The sequence below is a fragment of the Parasteatoda tepidariorum genome, chromosome 9 (assembly GCF_043381705.1).
Source record: "Parasteatoda tepidariorum isolate YZ-2023 chromosome 9, CAS_Ptep_4.0, whole genome shotgun sequence".
Taxonomy (NCBI): domain Eukaryota; kingdom Metazoa; phylum Arthropoda; class Arachnida; order Araneae; family Theridiidae; genus Parasteatoda; species Parasteatoda tepidariorum.
In genome coordinates this window covers 86,419,452-86,430,610 of record NC_092212.1, presented here as the reverse complement: position 1 = coordinate 86,430,610, position 11,159 = coordinate 86,419,452, and the positions used below count along the sequence as shown (strand labels likewise).

The window sequence follows — 11,159 nt, the reverse complement described above, 5'->3', positions numbered from 1 at the left end:
TTTTTTTTTTTTTTTAGGAATAAGTTAAAATGTCAATTATTTTCAAAAAGTTATAAATATATTTTAATTTGGTCAATAAAAATTATTAAAAACACTTGATTATTAATTAAATTTTCCTTGGATCAAAAAGTAATTTTGTTTCACTTTATTTTTAAAAAAATAAATAAAAAAATTGTAAGTTAAGAAAAATTATCATCGTAGGATTGAAGATTTTTTAAAAATATGATCTAAAATGAAGCAATGAAAAAATTGTGACTTTTTTTTGGGTCGCGACATGAACATATTTCACAAATTTGGGTCGCGGCTTAAAAAGGTTAAGAACCACTGTTTTAAAGATCAACCATATGTTAACATAGTTATATTAACATTTTGTTGGTAAATATTTGATTTTTAATTCAAAATTTGACATTGTGTAGTAATAACAATGTCGAAAGTTTCTTAATGTTACTCTTTTTCCAGAGATGATATTTCCTAAACTGTTTCTCCTTTTACCTTAAGAAAATCGTAAAAATAAGGGAATGTATGGGAAACATGTTAAATGTTGTATAAATAGAGGATATCAGTTTTTTTATTCATATGTGATTATTGGGAAGGAGAATGAAACTGTTTTTTTGTTCTGCACTGTGCGTGTTTCTAGTTGTAAAAGCAAACAAAAAAATTTAACTAATCTAAGCCAAAAAATCATTTAGTTAGATAGGAATTCTTTAAATATTTTAATTTCAAATTAGAAAAGAATAAAAATAAAAAATTTATCCAGTTTTTTTCTATGAGATATGTAATAAGAAAGTTGACAATTTTGCCTTTGTGACATTAATTTTTTAGTACTGCTTATCGTTCTTGAAAACAACATTGTTTAAACATTTGACTAGATATTGGTATTGACAGATATTGGTTTAAAGAAAATATGATCAATGAACTTCACAAAGAGTACTGTTTGGATTAAATAAAATATAAATAAATATAAAAAGTTATTAATGCGTAATCGCCTGAAATTATTGTTTTTTATTAATTATTTTTTTGTTTAATGAAAATTAGGGATGCAACAAATATTCGATTACTATTCGGCCAAGTATTTTTTGTCAAAGTTTTTATAGATTAAATAGAGTTAACTAAAATAGTAAACACAAAACTTTAAAAGAAAAAAAGTTATCAGAAGAGCTTTTAAAAATGCCCACAAAAAATTATACACAAAAGAGAAACATAAAAAATAAAAATTTGTCATAATTAAACTAAACTGATGGAATATCATATTTTAAACTGAACATCTCTTTTCCAATTATACTGTATTTTTTTAACATTTTAAAATAAGGGTAGAAAAAAGAAATAATTCTGATAGAAACTCTCTAAATTGCTCCATAATAAAACTCTTGATAAAAACCGAAGTTTTTTTTTAAAAAAAAGCTAAATCGAAACGAGAAAAAAAAATTTCTTAATTTTTAAAAGAAAATGTAAAGCTTTTTCAAGTTGTGGAGATCAAAAATAACGTTCTTCAGAAACACTCTTTAAAAAATGCTGTATCATAATAAAAACTTTGATAAAAAGTTAATAAAAAAAAGGCAAAAAAAAACAGAAAAAAAAGCATTCTAATTTCTTAAAATATAACCTTAAGGTTTAAAATCACAGCATTTTTTTTTTGTTACCAGCTATCTGTCTTACCGTACTAGAAAAAAGTAAAAATAAAATCCATCATAAAATGCTCAGTTAAAATGCTGTGATATAATTAAAACAGAAAAGAAAACAATCTAGATTCTTAAAACAGAAATTTTGCTCTTCCATTTATCTTCCACAACATAATTTTGTAAGCACATGAATATTAAAACTTAACAAAGATGTGTAAAGACTATATCTGATAATGGATAACAAAAATACTTTTTTTTTCAGAAAATACTATTTTCAGTATTAAAGTTTTGTCTTAAAAATTAAGAGAATATTTTTTGTTATTTCTCTGTTTCTTTTTTATTCAACTTTACAACTTCAGTTTCCTTTTTGTAGCTATTAGTTAGTTTTTATTTATCTTAAATATTTCTAATAGATAACTTTTATAATTTTTTCTCCTTACCCCACACTAATATAGCTTTTATAATTTTTTCTCCTTACCCCACACTAATATAGCTTTTATAATTTTTTCTTCTTACCCCACACTAATATAGCTAAGTTTTGATTAATTTTAAAAAAATGAATAAACTTATTTATATATAAAAAAATATACATTAATGATTTTTTTTTTTTAAGAAAAATGCTACTATTCGGCTACCAAATATTTGGTATTCAGACAATTTGTTTGGCCGACTATTCGGTATTCAGCAATTCTGCCAAATTACAGCCCTAATGAAAATATACTAACAATACTTGTCAAAGTTTTTTTTTTTTTTTTTTGANGTACAAATTATAATATGCTATTCGGTGCACTTTGTGCAAAAAATATATTCACGTTAAACTTTTTTTATTCAATCAAAACAATATATTTTACATGCTAAACATATTATTTTCTCCACATCCAACTTGTACCAAAATGTTAAAAATTCAAAAAAATAATAATAAAAAATATCTTGCTAAGTTAAAATAAATGTACTTTAATTGTTTTTTCAATATTATATATTAAAAAAATATCATTTTAAATAAAATACTCTACAATTTTTGTACTTTTATTGTAACCATCCCTTACTTTGTGAAAAAAAAAAACACGCTAACCTGGAAATTTTAAGATTTTTACCTGGAAAAATCAGGGAAATGTAAAACCTGATTTAAGTAGCCACCATGAAGGAAAAGGCACTTTGATTAGGGGTGTGGGGTGAATAATTTTGCCTTAATCTTGGCATAGGTCGTCGTAAGTAAACCAATTGAGAGCTTTCCTCCATTTCACCCCCAATAGAAGCGTGCTCTCGCTTGTTACTATAGTAGCAGACAGCCCCAGACTTTTATTTAGCCTGGAAGAGTTCTCCTCTAAGCCACACTATAAAGGTATTTTATTATATATTTCATATAAATTAATCAGGCAGAACAGGCGAATATATTAATAATTAAAAGGGAATTTTTTTTTCTGAGTGTTTGTGGTCTCTAAGTTAAGAAATAAAAATTGACTTCGTATGAAAGTGTTGTGGAAATATAAATAATAATGATTTAAAATTTGTTTTCAGATATGCTTCATACCTATCTAAGCATCAGTGGAATATTACTGTTCAACAAGAACTTACCACCTTTAGTTCATCCTGCGCTGAACATCAGTGAACGAGCGGCTCATTCGTTGTCTCACATTCATAAACAATGGATGCTCCAAAGTTGATAGAATACATATATCATTTTAAATTTCCATACACAAGCTTTAAAAAAATATAAAATGTGAGGAGTTTTTTTTTTTTAACTTTAATGGTTGGAGTGTATTAAAACTTGGTAAATCCATATTGGAAAAGTTTTAGAATAAGTTTTAAAAAAAGATGGAGCTTCAAATAAAAGTCATCAGCAACAGGGATGTACAGAAGATTCTGAAAATACATTTTGATGGATTTGACATGTTTTAATATCCAAAGACACAATTATTTTCATTTCTGTTAAAAATGAAATATTAATCCATAATTTATTTAAATATAAATAAAGTTATTTTTCTAAATGTTCTGCTTTTTTTCCTTGTTTTTACTGTTGTTTTTTTTTTTATAGGTTGACTTTTTTTTAGCAATAAATTAGCAATTTTGAATTTTTTATTCAAATATAATAGAACAGAATGACGATTTCCATCACAGATTTTTCATAGTTGTAGTTGGATTACAGTGTAAAAGCATTATAAAAAAAGTGTGATTACAGTGTAAAACTATAAGCATTTAAATACAGTTATAGCAATTTTTTAAAATTTTGTCAGTTTTTTTTTTCCTAATTTAATTTATTCAGTTAATTTTCAGGGTTCCTTAATATGTTTTTTTAATTCTTTATGTTATGGTTTTTCAAAATAATTTTAAGTCAAACTTTTCGAATCCAGAGTAATATATTAAAGGATAAAATTGGCTACCTCTAGAAATTATGGATTGTAAAAGATGGCTGGTATAAATTTTCTGGAAGTTTCATCCCCTTTTCCCTCCTCAGTAAATTACCAGTTTAAAAATCTCCGTATGTATCTAACCACCTAAACTAAGATAATGTGAAATATATAGTTATTTCAATGTTTCTAAAAACAGATAGTGTTTAGTGGTCTAAAACCTGTCAGAGCATTCTTTTTAGACAGAAAAATCATGATAGGATCCTTATTTTACAAAGATTTTTGGCTGTCATAAAACTACCATATATTCCTGTGTACAAGTCGATCCTTTAAAGCTTTTTAATACGAGATAGCAAATTTCTGTTATGTCTGTTGTATTAAGTTCACCGCTGAAAAAACCAAATATAATATGAAAATTTCTAAAATTAAAATATTTATAAAGAAATTATTAAGTCTACAGAATTTTTAAAAGTTAAAAATATTGAAACTTTTGAATAATTATCTTTTCTTATTTTTTTCTGAATGTAATTTAAAGTATTATTTCTACTTAAAAAAGAACCTTATAAGTAAAGAAAATATGAGAGAAAATGCAAAATTAATTATGTGTAGCATATTAAAAAGAAAATATGAGATTCTTCATAATTGTCTGATTATTTAAAAAACATTGATATTTCACGATCGACAAATAACGTGTGAGTGGACCCTCTGATTTTCGTAATTGGGTGTTTGATAAGATTACTTGTACACTGGAAATAGAAGTTATAATGGATTATTTATGTATCGCTTAATGGTTTTTTTATTGTTAAGATATCCCATTACATTTTTCTCTTCCATCATAACAACTGATGCATTAAGTCCCATTTGCTATTTTATTGATGCAATGTTGATTAAAATGTTTGCACTGAACCATTCATTCCAATACAGCAACTGAATTTTAGATTTAAAAAAAAGGTTTTAAGAAATTATTCAATTCACTATTTTCTTTGTTACCAGGCAGAAATGTAACTTTGAATCACTTTTGTATAAAAATAAAAAAAAAACATGACATTTGTATTTCAAGTACTAGGTGCAGGCGTGATAAAAAACAACAGTTTTCTGGTTTAAACCAGGCTTTTTGGTTTTGACCATGTAAAAAAAAAAGAGTATCTACTAATACTTAAAGCTCTTATTTGAAATTAACCAAACCATTTTAAAGTATTTCAGAGTATTTAACTATTAATGTATTCAATGTACAATTCAAAATATCAACTTCTGTACATTAAATATTCTTACATAATAAAATAAGGAGAGCCGAATGCTTTCATATTACTCCACTTTTACATGCAAAATAATCACTCAACATTTATAATTTATTTTAGTTATTAATTAAGAGTGATTCCTCATCTCCTTTCTTATCTGTTCCTGTAATATAATATAATTCTATATTTCAGCATTATTTAATAAATATCATTATTTAGCTGTGTACAAATTATAATATTAGTTTTAACTAAGTTTTATGAAACATACATTTCTTGTTCTTTTAATCTATTGAATCAATACAAATTTTAAGGCAATATGTTGTATATATGTAAGTATAATAATGATTAAAGATACTTGAAAATTAGGAAATGAAAATGTACAAAAATGTCATGGATTTATAAAAAATAGTAAAAGTAAGTTTTAGTACTAATAGTTTAATAATAAATGCAGTATAAACTACTTTTTTCATTTATTTTAACATAATAGAGCTTTAAATTTAATAATTTCAGAGTTTGTAGTTGTCATAAAATTTCTTTTGTCCTAATATTTCTGACCTGTATACGTGTTCAGAACATCCAATTTTTTTAATAAAAACTATGTAGTTCTTAACCCATTAGATGTTGAGACTTGCCATGCATGTTTTTCATATAAATAAAAAGTGGTGACCAATGTATTTCGCTATCAGAAAGTAATAATGTCTTTTTAATTACCACATCTTATAGTATAGTATTTAGTGTAGGTATCAAGTTAGATTTGGTGACTAATCAAATCAACTAAAAAATAAAAAAAAACTATACTTTTTTATCAAAAACTTTCTTTTAGTTTTAAATTTGGCTGTTGTCTCTTAGTTTTCATAAATCACCAAGAAAATTACTTTCAAGCTTATCTTCACTGTATTTTTTGTTTCAGTATTATTGAAACCATACTTTGAAGTATTTTATTAAGGAGATCATTGACTCGATTGAAAATTTTAGATATCGTATACCTCTGAGTATAAGTCGAAGTACTAATCTCTGTGTGTGTCTACTTTAAAGTATTTTATTAAGGAAATCATTAACTCCATTGAAAATTTTAGATATCGTATATCTCCCTGTAAAAGTCGACAAATGAAAATAGTATATTTATATTTATACTCGGATGATACTCGATTAAAAAGAAAAGCACGTTCTCTCAAAATAAATTAAATATTTATTTTTTCACAAGAAAACATCAGAAATATTCAAAACACCACTTTTTGAAAACTCTTAACTGACTTAAGATACCAACAAAACATTTTCCCTTTTGCAACATGCCCTTTGGAACATTTATGTTTTCAATGTCAAACTTCAAAAAAGAATCAATGCCCACATTGATGTAAATACATAGTTTTTAATTAAATTATCATTTATGAACATCAAAAATCATTTGTGTTATACAGCATTTGACATAATTACATAGTATTTTGCTTTTTGAATCCATAACCCACATTTCCAGTGGATCAATTATTTTGTCAGAAAATTTGAAACCCATTATATACTGGCTCAATCTATTAAATGTTTGAATGTCTAATAATTGTGGTACAATATTAATACATTCTATAGTCCCTTTGTTACACACAAGATTTATTTCAAAAGATGAGGGTAAATTCTGACTATTCCACATGGAAAAGGAGGGACATATGGGGAAAGATTTGGTGACGGTAAAGGATGGTGTGTGACCAAAGCACCAACTCCAGCTCATCAGATTCTCTTGTATTTTATTTAAACCAGGAAAACGTTCTTCCGTTGGATACACGCTTAGAACCTCCTTCACCTGCAAACAATCATTCAAATCACTATTTGGCATCTCTTTTGGTTCATAATATTTTAACTTTTTTATCAGGAATGGTATTTCTCATAAAAGAAACCGATTTCTTCTAGGACACTAGATAAAATGGAAGAAACTAAAAATCATATAGCAATAAGTATTGTAAGAGTGTCCATATTACATCTATCTTTATGTAGTTGATTTGAAATTTCTATCGTTTAAAGTTTTTAATTTATGAACATAAAATCAGTAAAATTTAAAAACATTTTCACAAACTTCATATATTCATGATAAAATAACTTGTTTCTGATAAATATTGCAGAGAAAATTGGGAAAATTATGCATTTTTTGTAATTTAGAACGACAATCGACAATGCAAAGAAAAACTCTCTTTTTAAAAGATAGAAAATGAAGCACTTTTTACAAAAGCAAAATAAAAAAAGCGCATTTAAGAGCTTTTAAAAAATGTAAATCAAAAATAAGCACTTTTTTAAAACGCTATGCACCCTGCGAGTGTAGTGATCAAATCAACGAGGTTGAAGAAGATTGAAATGTCGATCTTAGTGATGACAAAAGGCAAACATTGCTAATGAAATAGCTGATGATGATAGCTACAAAGATGATTGATGGGTTCTTCCAAATCATGTGACATTGTTAGAAGCTTCAGACACCATTTGTAACTATTTTTTTAGTTCAACTACTAAACAGACTTTAGCAGTTTCATTCTACTACTGAAACTTCCCTTTCCATTTGTATGAATTTGTAAAATAAAGAACTGTAACAAATTTGTGGGAAAAAACAAACATATATCGCTCCCACTCAATTTCAAAAACAAAAAAAATGTAAAAATTTCCTGATTTAAATTTTGTTCAAAAAATTTACAAATGATTTGAATTTCACAGTTATACAACTATCTTATTGACTTGTATTCATTGATCCTAAATAAAATTTATAAAACCATCATAAATTTTAATTAATTTTCTATACAAAATATATTTTTAATCTATATTATACAAATATTTGTTTGACTGATAATCAACACATTCAAAAACTTTTATTGTGACTTAAAAAAATGACATGCACCAGATATTAATAAACATTGCCAACTCTGACTGGAACTGTTTTAATTTTAGAATATTGCACAAAGCTTATGTCTGACCTATAAAATATGCATCACACTTACATGATAAGTTAATTTATAGTTGTCTGCAACAGTTTTAATGACATCTCCAACATTAATGTCTCTGCACACTGTTTTTAAATTAATTACCTCAGCTTTAGTACTGGCTGTAGCTTTACTCTTAATGCAGTTCTGTAAAATAAAAACATAAAATAAAATAAGTCCTAAAAAGGTTTAAAAATTATTAAAAACCATTAAGAAAGAGCAAAACTTTCTAGATCTCTGTGAAGCGCTTGATGCAATTTGATTACATCCACATCAACCAGTACAGTGCAATGATGATAAGTAGCAAATTTGCCAACCTTGGAAGCAGTGCCTGAAACATAACGCACAATGTCAAGGAAGCACATACACATCACATGAATTCGAACAATGTTTTTTACTTTTCTTTAACAGTGATTCTTGTAAAATGCAAGATTTAACATAATGCAGAGTGCGCAAAATAATAAAATGGAACTCCACGTTTGATCTAATGATGAGATTTTCATGAGACTCACACAAGAAGAAAGTCTTCCTCAACCAAATTTTAGACAATTGGATTAGATAATAGTTTGGTTACTATTTCTAGATAGAAACTATACAATTAATTCTTTTTAGAATAAAAAACATAATTATTTTATATCCTTACGGTTAAACATATATAGTTCGCAGAATAAAAAAATTATATCACTTTTGTACTAATCATTGGATTATCACAAATCAAGTTATCTTATACTAAGATAAATACAAAAAAAAATGATAAAATAAAAGTATACAAATTTTCAAATTGTTTAAAAGCACTTAATTCTAAATGACAGAATTTAAATGAAACTAGTCAAATAGTTTCTGTGTTATCAAACTATTTAAGGTCATATTATTTCAGACACAACTGAACATTTTAAACAATTACAAGAGAACAAGAAACAAAAGAAATTTACAAACTTTTTTCAATAAAGTTACTTATTGTTTTTAATAATGAAATTGAAACATTGTAATATATATTTACAGTAATCTAAATTTTGGTTGACCATCTCAACATGCTTTATTCATTTATCCGATTAGTCACAGTATTTTTTTTATCTTCCCATGAATGCAAAGCACAGCACAATAATTAAGGTTGGGGTTTTGGACGTCCTAAACTGGTTTTGGACAGAGCACATGGGTTTCACTGTCTTAAATTGTCCTAAACTGACTAAAACTGTCCAAAAACTTGAACATTGGTAAAAGGTGAAATTTCCATATGTGTGACACATAATAATTACATATAATAATATATATTTGATACTTCATATACAATTTGCTTAAACTTATTAAAAGAAAATAATATAATAGAAAAAGATTTATAAACTTTCGAAGCTCCACATTTGAACAACAAAAGTGAATACCTAATCCTTTAAATATGAATATATATATGCTTTTAATACCTACTGATAAATTATGTTTTCGCATAAGGATAAATAATGTAATATTAAAAATAATAATTAACTTTTTTAATAAAACAAAAAATTGTCTTCATTTTGTTTCTTGTTTAAAAATTAATATTTTTTTTTTTTTAAATTATGACATAATTTGAGAAAAAGGTTTTAAGAAAAAGGGATTTTGGACAATACGGATGAAACCGTGGACTAATCCATTCTGTCCTAAACTTTGCCAACTCTGATTAAATTTGAAATTGCAACATTTAAATTAATGAATTTTTATACCAGACACTTCCAGTTATTCCATTTGAATTTCATACCATAATAAAATTAGTGCAACAAAAAAAAATTTTTAATGCATCAAATTTAATGGACTAAAAAAAAACTTTTTTCGTTAATATTTTGAAAATTTCAATCATATTTCTAGGCGACAAATTTGATGCTTATGCATATGATTTCAGAGACATTTGTATAACATTTGGCAACAATTGATGCCATAATGCAGTGAATCCTACTTATAAATTAGGAAATTACCTGAATATCAAATCCATGGGTATCTTTAGCATGAAATTTTTGTAGATGATAAAATTATCGCAGCTCTTTAAATTGCACATGCATAAAAAAAATATCTGATTCATATTAATATCAGCTAGAATTGTTTTTAAATTTCATATTTATTTTATACTTAACTAAATTTAAATTGATAATGATTCATGTGAGCTTTATTTATCTGAAATATTAGACAGAATTTTACAGTTTTATAAATATTGAGGGTGACTTATCATATTGGTATCTAAATTATGAATTCCATCAGTAAGATATATTTTTAATGAAAATGAATTTCTTTTTTAAGAAAAAGGATACTTTGTATTTTTCATCACAGAGAATGTCATCTCTGCCAGAAACACTCAGCTTTATAGGCCACTTACTTAAAATAGAATTTACAATAAGATTTAGATTATTTTTACGATTGTAATATTTTCTAGATGCATAAAAAGAAAAGTTAACATTCCCATAATCATGGTAGACAGTACCACCGCCACTATTTCGTCTGGCAATACTTATACCACTTGCTTTACAAAAATCGAGAGAACACTCCACCCAGGGATTCTGATGTCGGCCAATTATGACAGAGGGTGCATTATACCACAACAAAAGGATAAACGCATCTTTAGATTTAAAATCTAAGTTTTTATACAACCAGTCCTCTAATGCCAAATTTTCATAAATATTCCGAGATTCTGATAACAAAATTGAGTTCTGATTCGATAGTAGTGTATGGTCATAACTGTTATGTCTGTAACTTTTTACCGCAGCATACAGATTTAAAATTTTTAAATGATGCATAATCTTAGATATTGTTATAACGTTCATCATTCAACTTTACTTTTTAGTATAAATTATAGTGTTTGCTATATGAAAACTCAAGCCGTCAGGAATTTTAATATTTTGAATGAAAATTACTTCTTTTTAAAATTTTAGCGCAATAATTTAGGCAATTTGGTGTTTTGTTTTGTGGGATGATGTTATACGTTTATGTTGTAAAATAAATGTTGCTTATAGCTTGCATAGATAAATATAGATTCAGACA

The 11,159-nt window shown here is 25.9% G+C and overlaps 2 protein-coding genes across 3 annotated transcripts in view; one reads left to right on the top strand and one right to left on the bottom strand.

The window, feature by feature from the left end:
• The window catches only part of LOC107437122 (geranylgeranyl transferase type-1 subunit beta), a 37,819-nt gene extending 34,212 nt beyond the window's left edge, over positions 1-3,607 (top strand). For both annotated transcript variants that reach the window (XM_043052273.2, XM_043052272.2), the window contains exon 9: positions 3,138-3,607. In XM_043052273.2, the coding sequence (XP_042908207.1) occupies positions 3,138-3,283 (146 nt within the window). In that variant the 3' untranslated portion in view covers positions 3,284-3,607. The remainder of the gene's footprint in view (positions 1-3,137) is intronic.
• Positions 3,608-6,554: 2,947 nt separating this feature from the next.
• On the bottom strand, positions 6,555-11,096 carry LOC107437124 (Lipoyltransferase 1; the record flags this gene model as incomplete). The annotated part of the gene is made up of 4 exons (XM_043052271.1): positions 6,555-6,997; positions 8,175-8,303; positions 8,387-8,487; positions 11,033-11,096. Coding segments are annotated over 4 exons (705 nt in total), but the record flags the coding sequence as incomplete, so codon positions are not given.
• Between the last annotated feature and the right edge of the window lie 63 nt (positions 11,097-11,159).